This window comes from Rhinatrema bivittatum, chromosome 5 (assembly GCF_901001135.1).
Source record: "Rhinatrema bivittatum chromosome 5, aRhiBiv1.1, whole genome shotgun sequence".
Taxonomy (NCBI): domain Eukaryota; kingdom Metazoa; phylum Chordata; class Amphibia; order Gymnophiona; family Rhinatrematidae; genus Rhinatrema; species Rhinatrema bivittatum.
Genome location: NC_042619.1, coordinates 41,114,521 through 41,140,510, shown reverse-complemented (window position 1 = coordinate 41,140,510; position 25,990 = coordinate 41,114,521). Strand labels below are relative to the sequence as shown.

General features: G+C 42.0%; 1 protein-coding gene across 5 annotated transcripts in view; it reads left to right on the top strand.

Moving 5' to 3' along the window:
• PICALM (phosphatidylinositol binding clathrin assembly protein) overlaps positions 1 to 25,990 on the top strand; it is a 502,282-nt gene that overhangs the window by 79,529 nt on the left and 396,763 nt on the right. For all 5 annotated transcript variants that reach the window (XM_029602251.1, XM_029602252.1, XM_029602253.1 and 2 more), the window contains exons 2-3: positions 12,573 to 12,715; positions 14,099 to 14,174. In XM_029602251.1, coding sequence (XP_029458111.1) covers positions 12,573 to 12,715; positions 14,099 to 14,174 — 219 coding nt within the window. The remainder of the gene's footprint in view (positions 1 to 12,572; positions 12,716 to 14,098; positions 14,175 to 25,990) is intronic.

The following is a 25,990-nucleotide window of genomic DNA, read 5'->3' as shown; positions in this document are numbered from 1 at the left end:
AGACATACACTGATCCATTTTTATATACTTCTTTTCAACATTTTATGTGTTGGAATGTGTAAAAAAAAAAAAAAAAAAAAGAATGAAGAAACCCTACATGTTCAAGCATCAGTGTGCTAATATTTTTACAAAATAGAAATAACTATGAAGATAATCAACCATAAAAGGCCCAGGGAGTTAGCAAAGAATGCTTTCTACCACCTATAGCATCTAAAGCAGATAAAACCATACAATGAGAGACAACTTGACCACTCTGATATATGTAATTGTCCCATGCCAGTTAACTACTGTTAGGCACTAAAACCCCTAAAATGTTTATAGTTAGTGCAGAATACTATAGCATGGATGTTATCTGACTGCAGCTAGAGGCCGCATTAGCTCAGTGCTCTGGAACTTACAATTGCTACCAGTCCCCCTAACCAGCTCAATTCAAAGCTCTCTGCATTGCCTTCAAGTACATGGGGTGCTAGTGCAATAAAGTGCACTTGGTACAGTGCACAGTTTAACCCTTAGTTCTGTGCACATTTTTTGTATGCAAACTTTACTACTGGTGCAGCAAGGAGCTTTGCACACAAAAAATGTGCACACAAAAGTATGCATTTAAATTAGCATTCTTGCATGGAAATTCCATGCTAATGGCATTAGCTATCACCCACCAATGCAGAGCGTTTTGCTGTCTTACCTCATGTTTTCTTTAACTCCTAGTCTGTTAGTCTATGGGCAGAAGCTTGAGATCCAGTGCTGGGAACTGTACATAAGAACATAACGTAAGATATTTATTTATTTATTTATTTAACACTTTTCTATACCGACCTTCATGGTAGGGACCATATCAGGTCGGTTTACATCAAAAAGGGGGAACTGTAACGAAACCGTAGGTAACAGGAAGAACAAAGTTACATTCAACAAGGGAGGTAAAACTTGGAAGCAAAGACTGCTGGAAAGAAAAAAGACTAAGGAACGAAGCGAAGTGCTTAGGATAATAACAGCTGTTTTAAGAGTCAGGGTAGGCTCTTTTATCGAGCTTGGGGATAGTAAGGGGATCCATTGTTCATGATGGCTTTTTTGTCGTCTAATGAGTGTCTGGCGGATCTGAGAAGGCCTGGCGGAAAAGCCAGGTCTTCAGTTTTTTTCTAAATGTTAAGAGGCAGGGTTCCAGTCTGAGGTCGGATAGGATGTTGTTCCAGATAGCTGGACCTGCTGTAGAAAAGGCTCGGTCTTTGGTCGAGGTGAGATGTGTAGCTTTTGTAGGTGGGGCCTGCAGGGTTCCTTTATAAACCTCTCTGGTCGGTCTGTTGGTGCTATGGAGATTGAGAGGGAATTTGAGGTCCAGATGCAGGTGATTGTAGATGGCTTTGTGAATTAGAGTGAGTGATTTGTGAAGGATTCTGTATTTCACCGGGAGCCAGTGTAAATTACGGAGAATAGGTGATATGTGATCTCCACGGTTGGTGTTAGTCAGAATTCTTGCCGCGGCGTTCTGTATTAATTGTAGGGGTTTAGTTGATGAGCTGGGGAGACCCAGGAGGAGAGCGTTGCAGTAGTCTATTTTAGCGAATAGTAAGGCTTGCAGGACTGTCCTGAAGTCGTGGAAGAATAGTAGAGGTTTGAGTCTTTTTAGAACCTGGAGTCTATGGAAACAGTCTCTGGTTGTGGTGTTGATCGTTTTCTTTAAGTTTAGGCGGTTGTCGAGTAGAACCCCGAGGTCTCTTACATGGGTGTACGTGAGCTGGGTATTGAGGATGGTCTGAGGAGGATGGTTGTCTTGATTGGAGGAGATGAGGAGAAGTTCGGTCTTAGATGCGTTCAGAACCAGATTAAGACTGTTGAGAAGGATGGTGATCGATTTTAAGCAGTTGTTCCAGTGCGTGAGTGATTTTGTGATGGATTCTGTTATCGGAATCAGAATCTGCACGTCATCAGCATATAGGTAATGTGTTAGGTTAAGGTCCATTAGAAGTTGGCAGAGAGGGAGGAGGTAGACGTTGAAGAGAGTAGGTGATAAAGAGGATCCTTGCGGAACGCCTAGTAAGGAACTAGTCGATGCCGACTCTTTATTGTTAATTTTGACTTTGAAGCTTCAATTACTAAGGAATGACGTGAACCAACTGAGGGCTGATCCGGCTATACCTATGTCTGCTAGGCGAGTCAGGAGGATGGAGTGGTTGACTGTATCGAATGCCGCCGAGATGTCTAGGAGTACTAGAAGAAAGGAGTAGCCTTTGTCTAATCCCATAATGATATGGTCTGTTAATGATATGAGAAGCGTTTCTGTACTGCAAGATTTGCGGAATCCGTATTGGGATGGGTATAGGATATTGTGTTCTTCTAGATATTCTGAGAGCTGAGTATTAACCAATTTCTCTGTTAGTTTGGCTAAGAAGGGGAGATTTGAGATGGGGCGGAAGTTGGCCAGTTCTTTGGGGTCTAAGTTGTGTTTCTTGAGGAGGGGTTTAAGAGACGCGGTTTTTAGGCTGTCTGGGTACCTCCCTTGGGTTAACGAGCAGTTTATGATGTTCGCTAAAGGACCAGAGATCTTGTTAGGAATCAGTAGCAGAAGTTTGGAAGGTATGTTATCTGCTGGGTGGCTAGATGGTTTCTGTCTCTTGAGGAGGGATTCGATCTCACTAGAGGACGTTGGTTCGAAATTATTGAGCTTGATTCCAGAGTGGGTGCGAGTGTTGGTGAATGTAGAGCTTGAGGTAGTCTTGGTTGGTAAGAGTGCCAGTGTAGTTGTAATCTTCTGTTGGAAGAAAGAAGCGAGTTCATTGGCCTTTGATTGTGCCTGATCATCGGGTATCGTTGATGGGGAAGGCTTTGTGATTTGAGACACATACGAGAATAGCGCCTTCGCATCATATTGGAGATGGTGGATTTTGTTTGCATAGTATTCTTTTTTTGACTTTAGGATTGCGGTCCTGTAGTGATGGAGGGTTCCTTTGTATGTTGATAGTGTAGAGGAGTTTGGTGTTTTCCGCCATTTATTTTCTTTGTGACGTAAGACTAGTTTCAGCCGTTTGAGTTCAGAGGAGAACCAAGGTTGATTTCCTTTTTTTTCAGGGTTTATTGTTTTGGAGACTGCGGGGCATAAGTTGTTTGCAACTGCTTCTGTGATGTTGTGCCATGAGAGAACAGCTGAATCGGGGTTGGATAGATCCAGGTTAGAGAGTTCTTTCGCAAGATGGTCGCCGAGGATCTCAGATGCACAAGTTTTCCTGAAATGGATGGTAGATGGGTGCTGTGTGCTGTGAGACTGTTGTATTGTGGAGACCTTGGTGGTTATCAGAAAGTGATCTGACCATGGAACAGGAGTACAGGAGGGTGCTATAGAGCAGGTGAAATTTGAGTTGATAAAGATCAGGTCCAGCGTGTGTCCTGCTTTGTGTGTCGGGTTGTTGATGATCTGCGAGAATCCCATGGCTTTGAGGGAGTTGAGGAGAGTTTCGCAATTGGAGGAGCGGGGAGAGGCATCTATGTGTAAGTTGAAGTCTCCCATGATCATAGTAGGGATGTCTGAATCGATGTGCTTCACTATGGATTCAATGAGGGGAGAGGAGTCAGATTCAAGTAAACCCGGTGGGGCATAGACTAGTAGTAATTGGAGTTGTTGTGATTTGACTAAGCCCAGTTCCAGATTGGACTCGGACTTTATAGTAAGAGGTTTAAGTCTGAGTTCTTTTTTGGTAGCTAGAAGTAAACCTCCCCCTCTTTTTTTTGTGTCTGTGGGTAGTTAAAATGTCGTACTTGTGCATGGGTAATTGGTTAATTAACGCAATATCTGAGTTTTTTAACCAGGTTTCTGTGATGGCACAGATGTCTGGGTCGGAGTCAAGTAGATAGTCGTTGAGAATGTGCGTCTTTTTAGTTAGGGATTGTGCATTGAATAGGGTTACTGAGAGTAGGGAAAGCCCTAGGAACTGGGTAAGAGGTGTGATCATAATTGGTATGAGAGATCTGTGCCTTCTTGGCGATAATTCTAGCGCAGAATAAGTGTTTTTGTGGAGACGGTGATGTCTGACCGGTATATATGCCATACTGGGTCAAACCAAGAATCCATCGAGCCCCATATGGTGTTTGTAACAGTGACCAATCCAAGTCATAAGTACCTGGAAAGTATCCAAACATTAAATAAATTTCAAGCTACTATTGCTTATTTATTAATAGCAGTTTATGGATTTTTCCTTTAAGTTGGAGGAACTAAGCTAGAAATGTCCCAAAAAAAAAAGTGTGCCGTGTGGTCAGGTTAGGAAAACAGACGCTCTAAAATTGAGCATCCGTTTTCCTAAGTGGATGACAGCTACCTCTCCCGGATGCTCACTGCTGAGGAGGCGCTAGGGGCGTGCAAATTCCCTTAGCGCCTCCTTTTTACTGTGGCAGCTCATTTGCATAGCATTAGGTGCCCCAGAGAGGTGAATCCAGCGCATGTTAAGGGAGCTCGCTGATATTGTATCAGCCCGTATGAATGGAGAAAGGTACAGAAACATCCTTGAGGAAAATCTGTTGTCCTCTAGTCTACAGGACAGTTGGAACTGGGACAAAAGTTATATCTTTCAGTGTGACAACCCTTGACGCACACAGCCAAAGCTACACTGATGTAGCTAAGGAACAAAAAGGTAAATGTCCTGGTGTGGCTCAGTTACAGCCCCAACCTCAATTCTATCAAAACATCTGTGGCATGCCTTGAGTATTGCTGTTCATCTGCATGCTCCAAGGAACCTGACAGAGGTTGTAAAGATGAATGATATAACACTGATAAGTTGAGATGTGTAAAGATGGTGGAAACCTATCCTAACAGACTTGTAGCTGTAATTGCCCCCAAAAGTACTTCCACCAAATATTGCCTCGGGGGTGGAGACTTATCCAATTGTTGAATTCCAGTTTTGTCTTTTGGGTATTTTTCACTCAGTGCATAGTTAAGCTCTGGAAATCATTTCCAGAGGATATGGTTACGGCAGTTAGTGTAACTGGGTTTAAAAACGGTTTGGATAATTTCATGGAGAAGTCGATTAACTGCTATTAATCAAGTTGTCATAGAGAATAGCCACTTGCTATTACTAGCATCAGTAGCATGGGATCTACTTAGTGTTTGGGTACTTCCCAGGTACTTGTTGCCTGGATTGGCCACTACTGGAAACAGGATGCTTGATGGACCCTTGGTCTGACCCAGTATGGCAATTTATGTTCTTGTGTTCTCACATATTCCAACTGTATTTGGAACATATAATTCCAACTATAGTTGGAATATGTACAGAAAATGTTATGCACCAAAAGCATGTTTTCCACCCATAAAATGATTTATGAACATAAATCACACTTTATAAGAGGAAAACATGCTTTGTGCATGTCATGTTTTCTGTGCATAAAATGATTTATATGCTAAATCATATTTTACTCATTTTCTGGTTTGTATGCTCCTGATGCATTAGCATACCATGAGCTTTCTGCATAGGGAGTTTAAAAAAAAATGTGTGTGAAACTGTGCCTGGAAAACAGAGGGCTTATGGAAGTATAGGAGATGAGGTCATCTGATATCCCTGAAATTGAAGAGGGATATCAGCCTAAGGGTTATGCATGTAGACATTTTCCCACCAGTGTGCCTTCAGACCTGATGTGCAGATCAGACCAATAATACCTGGGCTTTGCAATCGGCATCTCACAGCAACAAGTCATCAGCAGTGGATCTTAAATATGTAGGAGCTCCTTTCTGAGTTCAAGTGTAATCATGCATGCCTCTTCTTCCTAGCTACAGCATGAGCCCAAGTATTGTGATTAATGGACAGCATGCAGGGTATGGATAGCTGGGCCCTACTTTGTGCTGCACATACAGTGTACACAGCACCATCTGATCTCCTCCCCCCCCCCCCCCCCCCAAGAACTTCTTCCTTTGAATTCTTCCAGGCTCTTTCATCCCCAAGCTGAGTGAGACAGAGAGAGTGTACTCTGACCACTGGTTGTGATTCATTCTGAGTATTGGGAGCAGTAGCAGTGGAGTGGCTCTGGCAGCCACACATAGCATCCAAGGTAACTAAGCCAGCTGCCCACACCATACAGACTTTTTTTTTTTCCCCCTTCTGAATTTATAACATAGAAGAAACTCACCCATTATGTTGAGTTCACATGTGTCTTTGCCCTCCTCTCTTCCTTTATTTTAAAATTTGTGGGGCTGTCATTGCTTCTCTTGACTATGTAAGTCTTTATGACTCCGTTGCCTGTCCCATGGAGACTGGTTTGCCACACACTTTTGTTGATGTAGGTGTTCCTTGGACTTGAAAATGTTGGGGAAACACTGAAGCAGACGTGTAAAATAAAAATGAGTCTCATGTCCCCAAAGTTGACACATTCTAGTCATTAAACTGAAAATAAATGTTGCTTTCTACCTTTTGCTGTCTGTATATTTTTCTAATCACTTAGGAAGAGCCAATTTCCCAAGGTTTCCGGTCCATTTTCCATTTGTGTTCTCTCCTCCTGAGTTCTTCAGTTCCTCTCCTATCTCTCTGATATTGCACTTTTCTTGTTTCATTTTTCTCAAGTTCTGCCTGGATGACAATAGCCTTCACGTTCTGGGCAGGGGATAGGTACAGTCTGGTGAGGATACTTTTGAGAACTCTGACCTTAAGAGTCCCTAAACAAGAAATAGTCCTGGCTCCTTGTAAAATAGGGTATGGTGTAAAAAAAAAAAAAAGTCACTAGTTACCTACAATTTGCCCCATTGTTGGATAGAGGCAGTGGTTGGGGACATTGCTGGGGAAGCCAAGAGCGTTCACAGTGTCTGGAATTAGGACCCCACAATCATATTTCCATCTACGTGTATGGGGCAAACAGGACCACTTCCAGGGTGTCATCAACCTATCAACAGCCCTCAAAACCTTAAGCAAGATTGTGGTAGTGATGCCTGCAGCCCAGGATACACAGGGCACTAAGCTGTACTCATACTTAGGTGTCTGCTTTATGAGCCCAATACAGCTCAGAGAGCCATCAGGTCTCCAGAATAATATCTCTCCTCCTTTGATAGTCAGGCTCCATTAGGAATAGAGTGCAATAACATTTGGATGCTGAAAGTCTGGGGCAGGTAGACCCTCAGGCTACGTAATGGCCATCCATGAAGGACTATGCCGGAAATGGACTTATTTGAAGTAATTCACTTGGCTAAGACTCATCTCAGAGTGGCAGGCTCAGTTCTGCAAAGATCCTTATCCAAGAATATTTCAAGGCCCAGTTCAATCTGTTTACCTAAGCTAGGGTCAGCTTTTTATGGGAAGCAGAGGCCTTTCCAGATCGCAGCAGGGGTTGCTGTCAGGAAAAATTTAAAACCCGGGTTTATTAAATATGAGGAGGATTCTCTTGACATACCTAACATTATAGAAGAGCAGTCAAGCTGTTCTTGATACTTGTTGCCCAAGATGGAATACATGGCCTCTAGGGCACCCATAATCAGAGGAATCAAGGAGGCAATAGTATTGGCCTACCTATTAGGATAGCAAGTCCCGGTAGGACTGTGGCCTCACTCTGCAAGGGCACAAGCCTCATCCTGAGCAGAGACACCTCAACCTCATCAGAAGAAACTGGCAGGGTAGCAGCGTGGTCATCCTTGCACTTTCTTGAACACCAGAAATTGGTCACACATTCCGAGTCAGTTGCTGCCTTCGAGGCCAGGATTGGTAAGGCAGCCCTGTCTTCCTTTGCCCCAACAAGGGGAACTTTTTGATGTATCCCAGTTGTAATGACTGATTTATCAGGATAAATAAGGTAAAATTTATTTTCCTTGAATACTGCTAGATCAGTTGGGATCCTGCTCAGGGAGACATGGGTGGGGAAGATCAGGGGGACTAAGAGCATCAAGTGAGGTGTGACTGACAGCTCCCTCCTTCTGCTGTCTATGTCCTGCCTTCATCTGAAATTTGTCTCGCTCAGAATTTGTCTCTCGCTTAGTATTTGTTCAAGAAAAGAGAATAAAGGGGATTTCTAGTGGTATTGGTGCTTTGGCAGTAGGATACTGGTTTCTGCTAGGGCCACACCTTCTTTATACCGCCAAGTGAGGTCATGAAAAAGGTGTGTCCTCTGTCAACTGTGGAGGAGGGAAATCTCAGTTGTAATGACTTGTCTAGCAGTATTCAAGGAAAGTAAATTATCAAGTAGTATAATTTTACCTTCTGCACTGAGTCTCCAAGGTTTACATCCTTAGGGGGGTGATCATATCCCTTCCCCCATAGCTCTGAAAAGATGCTTGTGTAGTTGGGACCGCCAGATTGCCATCTTTACCTGGCTTTCCCTGGCAGCCCTGCAGAAGCCACAGCTCAGTACTGCCAGTGCCTTTCTCCCTGATGTTTGCGTCCAGTGCTCTGGCCATAGCTTTTGGGGACCCCTTCCTTAAAGTGTTTGTGGACAAAAACTCTATATGGCTGTGCTGCAGTCTCTTTCTGTCCAAGTGATGCTACCTACTCAAGCAGCACTAACACCAGCAATGCATAATCGGTGCATACCTCTAAGCTGTGTGCATGCATGACTGTGCACAACTTTTCTCCTTCAGCACAGTAAGGCAGACAGGGCCATTGTGGAGCTCATTGTGGCCCCCAGACTAGAAAAGGCCAGTGGGGCTGAACTCACTATAGCTGAAGAGAAGAGGAGGCTGGGAGGGGCTGTGGTGGAGCTCATCTCACCACGGCCTGAAGAGAATGAGCCTATGTGTGTGAGAATTAATGTATTGGAGAATGTGTGCGTGAGAGAGAGAAGATAAATGTGTGGCTCTACTTCCCTCAATCCATGACAATTGCAGGCTGACTGGAAATCAAAAGATCCAGGTATGGTGAGAGCAGGAGATTTTTAAACCCTTATTAGTTTTAATTATTGGGTGGTGTTTGTTTGTTTGAAATATTTATTGGTGTTTAGGGAAATTTAACTTTTTTTGCATTTAAATTTTATTTTAAACAAGACATGAAAATTATTGGCTGTTTTGAAAATTTTAATTGGTGTTTGGGAAATAGAACACATTTATGCATGTTTTTTTAAATTATTGGATGTTCTGCTGTTTTGACATATTTTATTCTTTTTACTATTATGGAATATTATATTTGATGTTTATCTCTATTTTATTGCTTGATGTTTTGTGAGAAATTTTTTTTCATTGTTGCACTGTATAATACAATCAGGCCTGTTGTGGTTTCCAGTTCAGTTTTTGTTGGTACATTTCTATTTATACTTTTTCTTTTTATTCTGTTTTTACTGAGGGTCTGTCTGTATTTTAAATGTCCAGTTCTTGTGTAACTTTAATTTTTGCTGTGAAAATGATGGTACTTTTCATCTCTGGCTTTTATGGTATTATGGTCATCTCATCCTCATTTCTATTTTAAACATAGGTTTTCTGTTTATTTATTTCACTTGCATGCAGAAAGTGGTTTTGAATGTTCATGCACATTTTATTGTAACTGCTGCTAGTAGATTAGGCAATTATTTTAAGGGATGGATTTTACCAATGTTCCTGCTAAGGATTGGGTTGCTGTGTGCATATAAATTGATAGGCTTTTTGCATCAAAAAAAAGTAGTGCTTATAGACTAATGTAACTAAAAACGTTTGCTCGTGTGCAAAACTTCTTGCACGCAGCAATCCAATCCTTGGAATGAACATTGGTGGCCTTGCACCAGCATGCTCTGCTCAATCTGCTCTGGTGTACTCAGCCCTGGATTTGTCAATAGGCACACTGGGCTGATGACTTGCTGCCTTTCAGCTGTGCTAAATCTCAGCAGATAACAGCACTCTGTTTCCTAATCCCACTGAGTGTGCAGGGAACAGGAGAGGGAGGGAGCCTCAAACAGACAGAGCAAAAGGGTATAATTTTGGGAGATTAGGAGCATCTGAGTAGAGATCATTGAAGGGTGGGCAAAGAGGCTGGGAGATGATTGGAATCAACTGGGGAGTGTGAGGAGGGGGCAGAAACAAAGGTAGGGGGCAGTGTTTGTGTGTATGAGAGAGAGATGCCAAGTGTATAAGACTGATGCCAAGTGTATAAGTGTGTGTCATATTGGGTAGGATGTTAGAGAAGGGATGCAAGGAGGAGCAGGAATAGCCTGTTAGGGACACCTCCCTCTTCTCTTCCCCACCCACTACAATTCAGATCCCTCCCTCCCTTGATCTTGGATTCTATTCCCCAGATCCTGTAACCTCCCTTCCTACTGATCCCAATCCCCAAGCCTTCCTAATATTCCCCATCGCCCATCCTCTCTGACCCTAGTCCTCTTTCCTTCTCACACACCTTCCCCTTTCTCCTCACCCTGTGACTGATTCTCCTCCTTTGCTCTACCCATCCCTGAGGTTTCCTCCTTGTACTGATAAGTGAGATCACTTTTCTTCACAAATCATAATAAAATAAATTCTAATTAAACTAGTATACTGTAAAGCTAATTTATTTTTTATAATGTAATATAAAAGATAGAAATGCTTTCCAGTTTGCTTCAGAATTTTTAAATTCTTGCCAAATAATCTACCTCTGAGCTGCCATAAGAAACTAGGGGACTGTGCCTTAGACCTTCTGGTCCCTATTGTTCAGCCTCGGGGGTGGAGAGGGGTTAACAGGGGCAGACAGTGTCTAGGGCACCAAAACCTTAAATCAGTCTCTGGGTGTACTGCTACTCACACTTCCAACTTCAAGTATTTGAGCTGGCAGTTGCAGCAGAATGTGTTCTTGCCATCAATACTGCAACAGCAGATAAAGCTCTTTTAGCTAGTGTTGCTGGTGGTTAGATGAAATTCATCCAAAAGTTGCGTCCGGCCCTCTAGCCATAGCTTGAGGTCCCCTTCCCTAAATTGTTCTGTTATGTGGACCCAATTGCTTTTGAACAGGCAAAGTTTGCTTTAATGAGTGCAAACAGAAGACTTGAAAACATAAAACAAGTTTAAAACTAAATTCCATGTCCTCCGTGTTCAGGAGCCTTTCTAATCGTTTTTTTGAAAGCAAAGATGGCTAAGTGTCTTTATTTTTGTTTAATTGTTTTTACTAGTAAACATTTTGACTACCTTCAAAAGAAAAATGCTGGACCCATGCAACGTTCCCAGAGCCCACATGTAACCAGGCATTGCGGGTGGAAGCCCATTGATGGCCAGACCATGTGTAGCTCCGGCAGCGCATGGAAGCCTCCTGCTGTCTCACTTCCCCTCTGGAAGCTCTCCTAGTTAGGCGTGCAATATACAGAGCACTGATGACATGGTCTGGACAAGGGGAGGGGGGAGAGAGGTCATGGCTAGTTGATGACATTGCCTTCTTAAAGGGCCATGACTATGACTGTCTCCCTCTCCCAGTCTTCCCACCCTTCCACCCTAATTACCAGTATGTGGGGTAGAACATTTCATTATGCTTAATTTGGAATGTCTAGTGCTGTAAAATGTTGGACGATGGGTTTTTGTGTGCATGTAAAACGGATACGGTCAAAGTTATGGCTTGTGCGTATTTCAGATGGCCTTCAATATTAGTTAGCAATGCGTGATCTATGTGGATGTTAATGTCGAAGCTGGGGGCGGGTACCTGAGCTGGTGGGGAGCATTTTGAACGTGGTGCAAGGCGTGCATTATGGTCCAGGTCAGCAGTTGACTGGTGCCTTCGGGGCATCCTTATACCTTGGGAGGCTCCCTTGCTTGGGGACAAGGCGGGGGCTGGGTTAGATGCTGCCTTTCTTGTTATTTTGGTAGGTGGTGGTGTAGCCTGTTTCGGCAATTACCATATTGGCTCGGGTGCATGTCATTTGAGGGGTATATACGTTGAATAAAACTGCACCCTTTATATCCAATTGCTATGCTTCTGCTGTTATTTTACTGTTTTAAGTACCAGATCAGGGTGTTATGTAGAAATGTGGGTGTTCTGGGAAATGCATCTGAGAGTGAGGGCCATAACTGTGTTGACACTATAGTAGTGGCTGATAGTTACTAGACTAACCATATCCTTTTTAAATTCCCTTCTCCTACAACGGCTGTATTGACTATAGTGTGTTTTATTTTATTTTTTAAGTCTACAGGATTGAGTTTAAACAAACACAGCATGAGGTTATTACTAAGATTCAGATTTTATTACATAACGTATCCTTTCATGCATCTTTCTTCATATTTAGTAGTGAGGTGTAAGAGTTCCTAGACAGAAAGGAAGAAAAGTTAAAGAAACCATCATTTAACTACAGTATTTTGTTCTAAACAGAATTTGTAATTTAGAGGAGATACACAGGAGAAGGAAGGGAATCCTTGAAAAGTTAAAAGCAGCTTAAGAGTTTGCTCTAGTATCACTTCTTCAAAATAACTTAACATTCAGTGAAGGGCATTAGTGACATTTTCATTTGTACTGTCCTGTTTAACTATCATATAGTGCCCTGAGTAGGGCACTTTATAAAAACTGAAAATAATAAAAACAATATATTTGCCTATTTTCTACCAAGACTCTTGGAACCAGGACTTACTGGAGATAACCTGTGACTTCAGTGAGATTTTGCTACTTCTCAATCACTCATGTGGAGTAGGATTACAATTTTTGGACAACTTTTATATATTTTCTCCCTGGAAATATTGATGATAAACACATTTTCTTTTTGAATTGCAGACTTGATCCAGTGCACTAACGAGATGAATGTTAACATCCCTCAGTTGGCAGACACCTTATTTGAAAGAACAACCAACAGCAGCTGGGTGGTGGTCTTCAAATCCCTTATTGCAACACACCATCTTATGGTATATGGAAACGAGGTAAAATCTTGCATCTTCAGCAGTATTTTGCATACTATAACATGCCTACAACAGTTTACACACTTGCAGATCAAATTTACTCCTTGAGGATTAGAAAAAGAGTGAGGAGTGGTGGATGATAAAAAAAAAAAAAAAAAATTACAAATGCAAGCAGCAGCAGCCCTTCGTACTCTGGCACACTTCCTATTAGAAGCTCATTCCATAGTGAAAGGAGAAGCAGGGCAGTGAATGCTCCATTGGCCTTAATAATGAGAGGATCATGCTGCCAGTGTTTAGAAGCTGCAATATTTTGAAGCATATCTATAAGCACCAGTAAGAATGGATCTGGAAATGAGCGTCTCTGTTCTTTTACGGTGGTAATCTTCAAAGGAGTTACATGTGCGGGTCCATATAAAATTGTGCACACATGTATGCGTGTACGGCCTATTTTATACCATGCGTGCATATATGCGCCTATGTTATAATATGGCTGTGTCCTTTGGTGTGAGCCGGCATATGCGCATACATGTGCGCCTACATTCTGGTATCATAGTTACCATCCCTGGTTATTGCTATCTTGGAAGATCAGCTGAACAAGAAGAATTGGGTAATCTCATGATCTACACTTAGAATTTTTTTTTTTTTAACTTTTTAAAGAGTTTTAAATTTAGTTAAATATAGAAAACAAAAAAACCCACACATAGTTAGCATGCCAGTTACCACTCAGTTTAAAGGTGATATATATGGCTAAGGAACAGATAATCTGTATTTAATATATAATTGTTAAATCTTCCTTTAAAGTTTTTTTTGTTTGTTTGGGATATTTTTTTTTTTTTAACAAGATGGTAAATAAGCCCAAAGAACAAAATTATGTTTTTCTCTTTAAAGTGACAAATTAAAATATCTAAAACAAGTCCTTTGAATTCCTTGGTGCCCAGAGGTCTAGTGCTAATGTATTTAACTTAGATCCTTGGTCATATTTATTTATTTATTTATTTATTGTTTTTGTTATACCGAGTTTCATGACTGGCATCACATCAACCCGGTTTACAATTAACAATGTGTGAAAAGCATAAGGTAACGTGATAACAATATTCCCAATAGAACTGTGAACTTTAAATACAGAGAATCAATTGAAGGGTGAGAAAGTTACAATAAAACAATAAAACAGGGAAAATTAACTTGGAGCTGGAAGAGGGGAGAGATTGAACAATGCAATATTTACATTTCAGCCAATTAGTGTAGTAGTATAGCGGAGTGAATAAATAAGCCTATGTGAATAAATGTAAGCATCTTTCTTGAGCTGATTTATTATGTAGATAAATTTTAATATTTTGTCACATTTACTTAAAAATAAGATGCTAAATAATTTTAATTGATTTATATATTTTCTTCTTAATTCAGCGTTTTATCCAGTATCTGGCTTCCAGAAACACCTTATTTAATTTAAGTAATTTCCTGGACAAAAGTGGATTGCAAGGTAAGAGTAACATTTTTTGTAACTTTATTTTCAGGTCAAATAACACATCGGTAATTAGCATTTTACAACATAAGTGAATTGAGCAATAATAAAACATAACATAAAAGACATTAATAAAAAGTCAAAGGCATCTTCTCCATAATATCAAGTAATCAGGGTCTTCAAAAAGACCTACATCCAGACCAATAAAATCCCCATACTTGATAACACTCCAATTTATTGTAAGAATAATTTTTTAATGCAATATAAGCACAGAATTCAGTGTATAAGTATAATATAATGAAATTTGAAATTACATCTGCCAAAATTCTAGTAGTAAGTCAGTTTGATGTAAGAGTTAATAACACAAGATTATGATGTGTATTTTCACTCAGTATAACACTGTGTAAGATGCTCACAAGATCTGTCACAGAGCTTCCACTTCAAATTGAGCACTAGCCATTTTTAAGGAATTTTTTACTCACATTAAATGATTCTTTCTTTTTGAGCCCGAGTACACAGTCTCGGATGCATGTGACTGTTGCTCTTTTCACTTATCTGTAGAGGTTTGAAGTATATGTAAGTCATTTGAGTTTTAATTTATTTATTAAAAAATTATAGCCTGCTTATAGCGAACCAGCCATTCATTCTTGGCATATTGCTGTTTCTCGTGAATTTTTACTTACCATTTTGTAGTGATATTAATTTTTTAGAAATGCAGTATGATACTGTTGCAAGTGTTCTGATGAGTTTTTCTTCAACTTTAGAAACTTATTTATAGAGTGGCTGATGTAGTCTGTGCAAAACCTGCTGCAGGATTTTGAGCGGGTAATTGTGCATGACTTTCTGAGTTAATCTTATGTGTATGTAATAATGCGTTTAGCCTAGAAAAAACTTGCACACAACCCACGGTTTTTGTGAGTGCATGCAAATGACATGTAAAGGAGGCAATTATTTATTCATGAGCTATGCTAGGAGCTGCGCTAGCAGGGAGATTGGTTAGTGCTGGGTTTTTTTACTTTATATAAATTTTTTCAAGTATGCAACAAGAAAAAATAATACAAGAAAAGTTTAGGTATGCATAACTAAACAAGGAATTGCTGAAAGCATCAATATTATCTCTAGTGTGCTGTCTGCACAGAATACCACCCGTAATGTGCAGTCCCTAGTTCTGGGTCAGCCGCATCCCTGGCATATTTTCTCAGGCATCTCTGGCTGGTTTCAGCAGATTTCAAGAAGTGGAAAAGGATGTTTCCAGAAAGCTTAGCATCTTTAAGTTTTAGCTGTTGCTTACTTTTTTAAGTATGCTAGCGGTGGCAGAACCTACCTTGTTCCTAGTAGTCTACATTAAATTTGTGAAGGACCTGCTTGGATCCATAGAAGAAAGAGAAATTTTGTTTTCCTAGGGTGGATGTCTTGGCACTTAAATGTCATGTAAAAAAGAAAGAAAAGTCAGGCTTTAGTACTATGTGCATAGTTTTCCAATCATGGCGTGTGACTCTGTTGTGGCAAATTTGAAATTATATATTAAAACAAGGGGACCAGCCTGACTATGAAAATGCTTGTTCAAATAGCCATGTCTTTAAGTTTTTTCTTAAAAGAATGTGGGTGCGACTCAAGCCTAATGTCCGAAGGCAATGCGTTCCATATTTTAGGACCTGCTAGGGATAAAGCTCTGTCTCAAACAGTGTTTAAATGTGCCAATTTTGGGGACAGTATGGATAATAATGCCTTGCCAGAAGATTGTAAGTTTCACTGAGGAATATGAATATGTAGGGCAGCATTCAGCCATTCGATTTTGTCACAGTATATTGTTTTATGTATTAGGGTCAAACATTTGTAATGAGTTCTGTAATAAATGGGGAGCAATGGAGGTCTTTCAAAATCGGAGTGATGTGATCGCATTTTTTGCTGCTGGTTAAGAGCTGAGCTGCGGCATTTTGTAGAAGTTGTACAGGGTGAATCGTTGATGCAGGAAGGCCTATTAGCAGGGCATTACAATAATCGAGTTTGGAAAATAAAAGGGCCTGAAGAACTGTTCTGAAATCATTGGTATGTAATAAAGGTTTTAGTTTTTTTAGGATTTGTAATTTGTGAAATCCCTCTTTACTATAGTTTTAATGGTCTTCTTAAAATAGAATTTGCTATCTAACATGCCTAAATCTCTTTCTTCGTGAATAATGGCTTGAGTATTATGTAACGATTTTATTTCCGATGTTGTCTTATCGTTGTTATAAATCAGTAGCATTTCTGTTTTGGAATAGTTTAGAGATAAAAACATCTGAGTAAGTAATTGTTGAATGGATGTAAAATATATATTCTAGAGTTTAAGTGTTTTTAATAGAACCTTCTATAGGAAGTAAACTTTTGCACATCATCTGCATAAATAAAATATACAAGTTCTATGCAGGCTGAAAATTTACAGAGTGGGAACATGTAAATATTAAAAAGGGTCAGAGATAAGGTCGAACCCTGAGGGACTCCAAATTTAAGATTAATTGGATCAGATTCGGCGGAGCCTAATTTAACTTTATATGCTCTGTTGGAAAAATAAGATTTAAACCATAAGAGTTGTATCAGCTATACCAATTTCTTCAAGTCTGTTTATCATTATGTCATGGTTGATTGTGTCAAAGGCCAATGATATGTCTAATAAAATCTAAAGATACGAATTCCCATTGTCTAACCCTCTTAACACAATATCGGAGAGTGATACAAGTAATGTTTCTGTGTTAAAACTATTTTTCGGAAACTGAATTGAGAGGGATAAATTAGGTGAATACATTCCAGATAATTCATCAGTTGTTGGTTGACCACCTTTTCTATTAATTTTGATAAAAAAGGAAGTGTAGAAATAGGTCTGAAATTAGACAGATTGTCTATTTCTAACTGTACTTTCTTTAAAATGAGTTTGATAACAGCACACTTTAACAAGTCTGGAAATTTTCCTTCATTCAAAGAAGTGTTGATATCAGCTAAAGAACTCGCTATGATATCTGGGACGGACTGAAGAGTTTTTATCGATATGGGGTCAAGCGGGTGGGAGGTGGGATTCATCTTATTTAATAAGTTTATAATTTCTGAGGATGAGATATTATCGAAGACAGACCATTTCAAGTTAGGGCTGGTGGGCTGAGAAATCTGAAGATTAGGACTGGCCAAATTACTGATTAATTTATGGATTTTCTCTTTAAAGAAAGTAGCAAATTCGTTAGCTTTACTATTTAAGTTTCCTTGGGGGAGGAATGGTCTAGTGGTCTTAGTCAATTCAGAAACATATGAAAACAAGATCTTAGGGTTAAATTGAAATTTATGTATTTTGGCGGAAAAAAAGTCTTGTTTAGACGAATTAATCTTAGATCTATAATTGCAAAGGGTGGATCTATAGTGTGCAAGTGAAGATGAATATGGATGTTTGCACCATTTTCTTTCAAGACGACGTAAATCCCATTTCATAGATTTTAATTCGGGGGTAAACCAGGGAGCTTTGAGTTTTGAGAATGGATGAATCCATTTCTTAATGGTAGGACATAAGGTATTGGTTAGTTCCAACATATTACTCTATGAATTAATTGCAACATCAGCATTGGTTGTATCGAGGTTTGCTAGGGCCTCAGGTAAGCTAGCCATAAGGTTGTCATGATTACATGTTTTTTTTAAATTCAATTTCAATTTTAGGGGGGAGTTCAAGGTAAAAAAATACTTAAGGATAAGGAAGTTTGAATTAAATGGTTATCTGACCAGGGAACAGGTAAACTATTAGGAAAATCGTCATTATCAAAAAAAGAATTTAACAAAGATAAGATCTAAGGTATGACCAGCTTTGTGAGTGGAGACGTTAATGATTTGTCTAAAACCTAGCGCTTCCATGGCTGTGAAGAGCATTTCACAGCTTAATGATAAGGGAACAATATCTCTATGTAAGTTAAAATCTCCTAATATCACAGTAGGAATGTCAGGGTTAATTATATCAGTAATCAATTCTATTAAAGGTGATATATTGTGTTCTAATAAACCTGGGGGAGTATACACTAAACAAATTTATAGGGAACTGGATTTAAAAATGCCTATCTCGTAGTGAGGAGCAATACTGATAACCTGGTGAATTAATTTGAATTTCTTATGCGCTAAAAGCAAAAGGCCTCCCCCTCTTTTAATTGACCTAGGAATAGAAAAGATATCATAAAGAGAATGAGGTAACTGATTACTCAAAACAGAATCTGAGAATTTGAGCCAAGTCTCTGTAACTCAACAAATGTCTGTGTTACAGTCACTAAGATGGTCTAGTAAGATGGGAACCTTTTTTTTTTTATCAACGATTAGGCATTGAAAAGAGACAGTGATAATACTGTTTAAGCCATGAATTTAGCAATAGGAACAATTTGTATCTGAGTTAGTCTGTGCTTGATTTGAGGAAAACCTTGTTGGTCTTTAATACGGAATTTACTGACAGTGGTTTGGATTGGTTTAACTTCCATGTTAGAAATTTCGATACTCACAGTTTATAATATTGAAAAAACAAAGAGATGCTTAATCCTGTTTAAATGTTCACTGAAGCAACAGGGAGAAGCACAAAGGGGATGCACTAGGGGAAAGCGCCCCTTAGGCGCGCCCTGCTGACATGCAGGGCCAACCGGTTGCCAGCAATTTAAACCCGCGCCTACGGATGATGTCAGCGGGGGGAGTGCCTAACCCTCGCGGGTCGCATGGTCTCTGGGGAGAGTCCAAATGAAGACAGGCAGGCAAGCAGAGTCAATGAGAGCCTCAGAGTGGCAGTAGAGGCAAGGCTTCAATCCCTGTTATTTCTGTGGGGGTCCTTTTGTCCTGCTCTGGACTTGATGCAATCTCAGACTTTTTGAAGGTAGCCTGCATCAGGATTAAAGCCTTAAGATCAGTTCTCAGGATGGTTCACAAAGGGAAGGGTCTGACTGCTTTAGATCTAATGGATGTTTCCAATTTGGAAGGATAACCTGCATTTCCTTAGATTTGTGGTGTTAGGTTGCCATTTTCAGTTTTAGGAGCAGACCTTTGGGTTAGTGACAGAACCAAGAACCTTCTCCAGATGATGGTGGTATTGGCAGCAATAATGCACAAAGAATGGTTTTGCTGTACTCTTCTTTGGACAATTGACTGATTTAGAAAAAAGTCTCTGTAGGATAGCTTTCTGCTTCTCAGTGAGTGGTCCAGTTGTTGCTGGGTTTGGGACATTTTAATTTTCTTTCCAAAACTAATTTTTAGTCTTTGCATACCAGTTTTCCAGTGAGCTGTGGAGCAGTTTTCTGGGCGTCCGCCTCATAAGGTGTTCCTCTGCCAGGTTCTGATGTTTTGCTAGTATCTGAATTGATTTGTTTTGTGGTTTTGCCCTTTAAAGGGCATGTTTAGTGAGGAATGGTGACTAGAAACATTTCCTCTTCCTTTGCCTTCATGGTTCTGCTTCTGGCCCACGTGCCATACTGATCCTATGCCTATAACTGCAGCTGCTTCAAGTATGTGGCCCCTACTGATCCCACCCCCATAGTTTCCACTGCTTCCAATTGGCAGGCATTAGTTCTATGAAGACACTGGGGTTTTTTCCCCCCATCTTTCCTGTATCCTGCAGACCTTCTATGATGGCTTCATGGACCATCAATGTTGCATAGACTACAGCTTAGGAACTACTGATCTATTGTGCTATTTAATATTCTTGAATATAGTATGAAACTTCTCACATACCAAAAGTTTTGAATTTATTTACTACATTTAGCTCACACCTTTGCACTGGTGCATTACATTTAGGTACAATAGCTATATTCCTATCCCCAGATGGCTTACAATCTTAAGTTTTACAGGTGAGACAATGGAGGGTGAAGTGACTTGCCCATGGTCACAAGGAACATTGGCAGGGTTTGAACCCTGGCTTCCTTTGTCGGCCTGCTGCTGTAACCACTAGACTGCAACTCTCTTCCTACATCTGTTTGTAATATTGCATAAAAATGGAACTGATGCTATCTAGAATGTCCATTTGTTTATTTATTTTTATTTACCGGTGTTCGATTTTACATATCACATTGGTTTACATTCAAACAAGAAAAGCAGGAAAATCATACGTTTGTGCTGATCATTACTTTAGGTTGCCTTTAAAAAAAAAAAAAAAAAAAAAAAAATCATGCATCACACACACCAAATATCTTTATCCACTCATTGGCATATTTTACCTTTTTGGTTGGATGGCAGCAGTTAACTAGGGATTTCCACTTATATGGCTGCTATATCCTGCTTATCCTTGGAGAAAGCAGTGTTCTGGGAGGACAGCAAGATAATCAGCCCCACAAACCCTCATTCCCTCACATTATGAAACTGTTCAAGTAAGATATTTTATAGTCTAGAGGTAGCATGTGCATGGGAAATTCCACATATGTTCTCAGAAGCTTGGAAAGTTTTTCTGGAACTCTGTGAAACTGTCTATCTGCCTTGAAGACACCAAGGACGGTCATTTGTGGGACACTTGTTGAAAAAAAATTTCAAATACTTGTTCTAGTTGTATTTTCTTAGCTTTAGCTGCCAAACCCTTGCAAAAATGTGTAAGCATCAAAGCTACTTGACACAGGAAAAAAAACTGCAAGCTTCAAAAGGTCTGTTTGTTTTGCAGAAGAAAACAACCTGACTTTTGTTTTTGAATTGTATAAGAGAACTGGTTAGCCGCCTTTTTTTTTTTTTTTTTTTTAATAGAAGTATGACTGACCACTAACAGAAGAGTTCCTGTATGAGGAAAGGTTAAGCAGCTTAGGGCTCTTCAGCTTACGGGTCGATACAGTAAGGACGCATTAGAAAGAGTGTGGCAGTGCCGGGCGCACCCTCGTTTGCCCCACGCACTGTTCTGATCACATACCGCTCGATACTCTATTTAAATGGCATGCAAATGCAAGCCGTGTCTGCGAAGCGTTAGGCCCGCGCAACCCATTTTACTGTATAGGCGCTTAATACAGCGCCTTACAGTATCCTGGGTGAGCTGGTACCTGTCATTTCAAATGTCATTTCAAATGACATTTGAAGTGACAGGCACCAGGAAGTGGATCCCAACTTTAACCCATGAAAACCTAAAAACCGAAAATCCCCTCCTCCCCAAGCGGCTCGACATGTGCCAACTTACCTTTTGTTGCTTTTCAGCCCCGTCCCTTCTCTGCCGCCCTCCGGAGGGGGCAGGCGGCGAAAACGGCTCGCAGCAGTCCCCCCCCCCCCCCGCGCCAATTCATTGAGGACGTTTTCCATAGGCACAGAATGGGAGAGCGTCCTGTTTGGCTAAGGCTGCTGGTTTTTAATTACTCCACTGGTCCCAGTCTTAGTTTTACATACCCCGAGAAACCTAGGCACGCTTAAGTTAAGGTGATCAGACAGTTCCTGCTTTGCTCGGAGATATTCAAATCAAAAGTCACGGCGCGAGCGAAGCGTACTTTCATTGGCCTGAGTGCCCGTCAATGAAAGCACATGGACGGGCGCGCGTGACGTCACGGCGTGCATCACGCCCGTCTATGTGCTTTCATTGGCTGGAGCGCCCGTCAATTTGGGTGCTCCGGCCAATGAAAGCACATAGACGGGCGCGCGTGATGCACGCTGTGACGTCACACGCGCCCGTCCATGTGTGCCCAAATTGACGGGCGCTCAGGCCAATAAAAGTATGGTTCGCTTCGCTCGCACCGTGACTGGAGAGGGCACAGAACAGTGGGCTCTCACCCGACTTGACAATTTGATGAGGGCCGAGCCAGGAGAATCGGGACCTGCGCGGGGGGGAACGCTGCAAGCCGCTTTCACCGCCGGCTGCCTCCTCCGGAGGACAGCAGAGAAGGGAAGGAGCTGAAAGCAACAAAAAGTAATGTCGAGTCGCTTCGGGAGGAGGGGATTTTAGGTTTTTAGAGGTTTCCTTTTGGGGGAAAGTTTGCAGTCTACCCTTACCCCTGCCTCTAACGCAGGGGTAAGGGTAGGCGGTAAGTTAGCAGGTTAAACGCTCGGCAAAATGGCAGGGTAAAATAGCGATAGTCGGGGCGCGCGTTACTGTATGGGAGGGAATAGCTAATTCGATCGTTTACATTTAATATACATGCCGCGTGCGGAAGGGGTTACCAGGTGATTTAAAGAGGCGGTAAGGATGGGTTAAAGGGGATAGTGTATCGCAGGAAGGGCTAACGCGGCCGGAAAGTGAGTAGAAAGCGGGTTAGGAGCGGGGTAACCGCGGCCCCACTTTACTGTATCGGCCTGTTAGAGAGGTCTATAAAATCATGAGTGAGGTGGAATGGGTATTTATCCTTTAAATAGTACTAGGACGAGGGGGTACTCCCTGAAGCTAATAGGTAGCACTTTTAAAATATAGTAAATGATGGCAGATAGACTAAATGGTCCATAGTCTTGTCAGCAATGTGTTCAGAGTGGTAAATGATCCATGCAGGTTACTCACATATTCTGTCTCTCTCTCACACTTGCACTCACTCTTACGGTGGATTTGCTCCATCACATTGGGAGATGCTGTAACATTTGGCCAACCATGGCAGCCATCCTCAGCCGGTCCGTACTCACCCGACACACTGCCAATGCCTCCAGTCCAGCTCTTGGACCAGTGTTGACTTCTACTGCTCTGTCTCCTTATGCATGCGCCTCCCAGCAGTTTAAAGTACCTGTGGCGGGAAAGCTCACTGATATCGGCAGCTGGGATATATAATTGCCAACCTCGCAACACTCCAGCACCTCAGCAGCAGGGCTTCCTGGCCTTGTTCCAGTCTGCCTTTCTCCTTGCCTTGTTGTTTTTCAGTTCTTGCCTGCCTTGGTTCCTGCCAGACTTCAATTCTGATGCTGGCTTGACCTCAGTCTGCCCTGAACTCTTCTTGGATACGGATTCTACCTAGATCTCAGCCTGACGCTATTCTGTCTGGCTGCTGCCTGACCTTGAACTTGGACTACTCTCCTGCTGGGTATTCACCTAAATCCTGCTGGCCTCAGAACACAAGTGCTCAGTCCACAAGGGAAGAGGCTGGTATAGGTGAAGCCTTCTCCCAGCCCCAGCCTGTAGCATGCTGTTGGCGTGAACCTGGCCTGTGCTAACTTGCTGGGTAGCACCAACTGTGCCACAGCCCAAGGACTCACACTCTGTGACAGATGCAACTGCTTGGAGTCTGAGGAAGAAATCCTGTTGTCTCTTGCAGGTTTTTGTCTTTAAGGAAAACATGTCAGAGAAGCCAATATGGGACCGTTCCACTTTCCAGGATGCAGCGGAATATGAGACTGGAGTAAGCCAACCCCCACTATGGTTTAAGGAAGCTGAGCTGGCAATGCCAGTAGACCACAGTTAGACCTCCCCTGGTTGAGCCTCCTAATGTTACAATGGACTCGGGCAAGTTTGTGCATTTTTAGCACAAGCAGTAACTTACCTTACGGGCCGATACAGTAAAAATCGCGGGAGAGCAGGCGAGCGCGTCCCTAGCGCCTCTTTTCGGACAGGAGCGGCTGCTGTCAGCGGGTTTGACAGCAGAGGCTCAATTTTGCCGGCATCAGTTCTCGAGCCTGCTGCAGTGGCGTAGCGAGGGGTGGGCGGCCGCCCCGGGCGCCGGGTCTAAGGGGGCGCCAAAACGCGTGAGGGATACGCTCTAAGGACAGCGATTCTCAACCGGTGTGTCTCGACATGCTAGTGTGTCGCCAAGCACTGGCTGGTGTGTTGCATGCTCCCGGTCTCTCCCGCTGCTCTTCCTTCCCTGCTGCCGTTGCCTCCGGGCTATCAGCACGTTCAAGTCCAATGGGAACGGCAGCAGTGCTAAAAGAAGCAGTGGCACCCGTGGCTGGCCTTTTATTCTTCCTGCGCCACCCCCCGTGACCCGGAACAGGAAGTGATACGCGGTGCACGGGAAGGAGAAAGAGCCGTGCCGCGTGATAAAGTAGCAGCGGCGGCTGCAGCATCGGCCCCCGAGCAATTGAAGCAGCCGGTGATCGAGAAAGGAGACAGCAGCTTGAGCCTCCCGTGGCCGATGGGATTCTTCCTTCTTGGCTTGCGGGGGCTGGAGGAGGAGGCTGCTGCAGCTACCATTTGTGCTGAGGGGAGAGGAAGTGAGTGAGAGAGAGAGAAGCAGCCAGCCAGCCTGTGTGTGATTGAGAGAAACTGGTCAGAGAGCTGATGTATGTGTATATGTGAGAGACAATGAAAGTGACTGCTCAAGGAGATGACTGATGTGTATGTGAGAGTGTGAGACAGTCAGGGATGTGACTGATGTGTGTGTGTGTGTGTGTGTGAGAGAGAGAGAAAAAGCATGGAAGTGAGAAATCTGGGTATGTGAGAAAGCATGGGAGTAAGAAGCCTGGTGGTGTGGGGGTGTGTGTGAAAAAGCATGGGAGTGAGACACCTGTGTGTGTGCATGCATGAGCGAGATACTGGCTGGTAAGGTGACTGTGTGTGTGAGAGAAAGAGACTGGTGTGTGTGAATGTGAGAGAGAGAATGTGATTTAGGGAATGAGAAGCCTGTGCAGTGGAGAGAGAGCATGGAAATGAGAGAGCGACTGGGGGGTGTGTGTGTAACAGAGAGAAAGTGATTATGGGAATGAGAAGCCTGTGCATGTGAAGTGAGTGAGCATGGGAGTGAGAAGCCTGTATATCTGAAAGAGAACATGGGAGTGGGAAGCCTGTGTGTGTGTATGCATGAGAGAGATCAGGTGACTGGTGTGTGTTGTGTGTGTCTGTGAGAGAAAGAAAGTGATTATGGGAATGAGAAGCCTGTGCATGTGGAGAGAACAAGCATGGGAGTTAGAGACTGGTGAGTGTGTGTGTGTGTGAGACAGAGAAAGTGATTGTGAGAGTGAGAAGCCCTTATATGTAAGTAGAACACAGGAGTGGGAAGCCTGTGTGTGTGTGTATGGCATGAGAGAAACTGTTCAGGAAGGTGACTGGTGTGTGTGTGTCAAAGACTGTTTGGGAGATGATTGGTGTGTGAGAGACAGAAACTGGTCATGGGGGCATGACTGGTATGGTGTGTGTGTGTGTGTGAGAGACATGGGACTAAGGAACAGGACCATGAGTATAGAGCTTAGCCTCTACTGCTGCTTCTGCTGTGTGCTATGGCTTGCATGGAAGAGGAGTAGGAGAGCTGCTGGAGGGGGTAAGTAAAGGTGGCTTTTTAAGTTTATTTTTCTTGATTGACTGCCATTTTAATTATTTAATATTATGTGATGTGTCTGCTTTTTTGAAATATTTTATTGGTGTTTGGAGAATTTTTAATAGTTTTTATGAGTTTTTAATTGTTGGATGTTATTCTGTTCATAGCTGTTTAGAAACATTTATTCTGCTTATTAGTATAGTTTTACAATTATTTCTGTGTGGGGATCTATAGCTGCTTGCTAGTTCTGTTTTCCTAATAAGAGGTGTATTGGTTTTTAGGGCCTGATTTAATATTTGTAGTGTTTCCTTTTCATAGATAGGGTTGCTCCTGTTTGAGTGTATTCCATAATACAGGTGTAACTGTGTGTGGATTAGTTTATGTGCATTACTACAGATCCTGGGAGTATGTTAGGTCGGTTCTGTTTCTGTTACCGAGATGAGATATTTTACTAGCATGTAAGCGTTTTATCAGTCTTATTTGTTGTGTTTTCTCAAGAGGACATGCATTGGTGGTAAACTGCTGTCTTTTCATAAGTAGGGCTATTGAGCCTGGAAGTAGAAGGAGTTTGAGTTGCTGTTACTGCGATGACACCAGAACCAGAATATCTTTTTTGTAGGGTGAGTTGTGTGGGGAATGTCATAATTTTGCTTTACATCCATTATTGTGGGTCAGGGGGGTTCCCGTGGATGCAAACTGTACTTTTACATCTAGCCCCGTGACGATCATGGG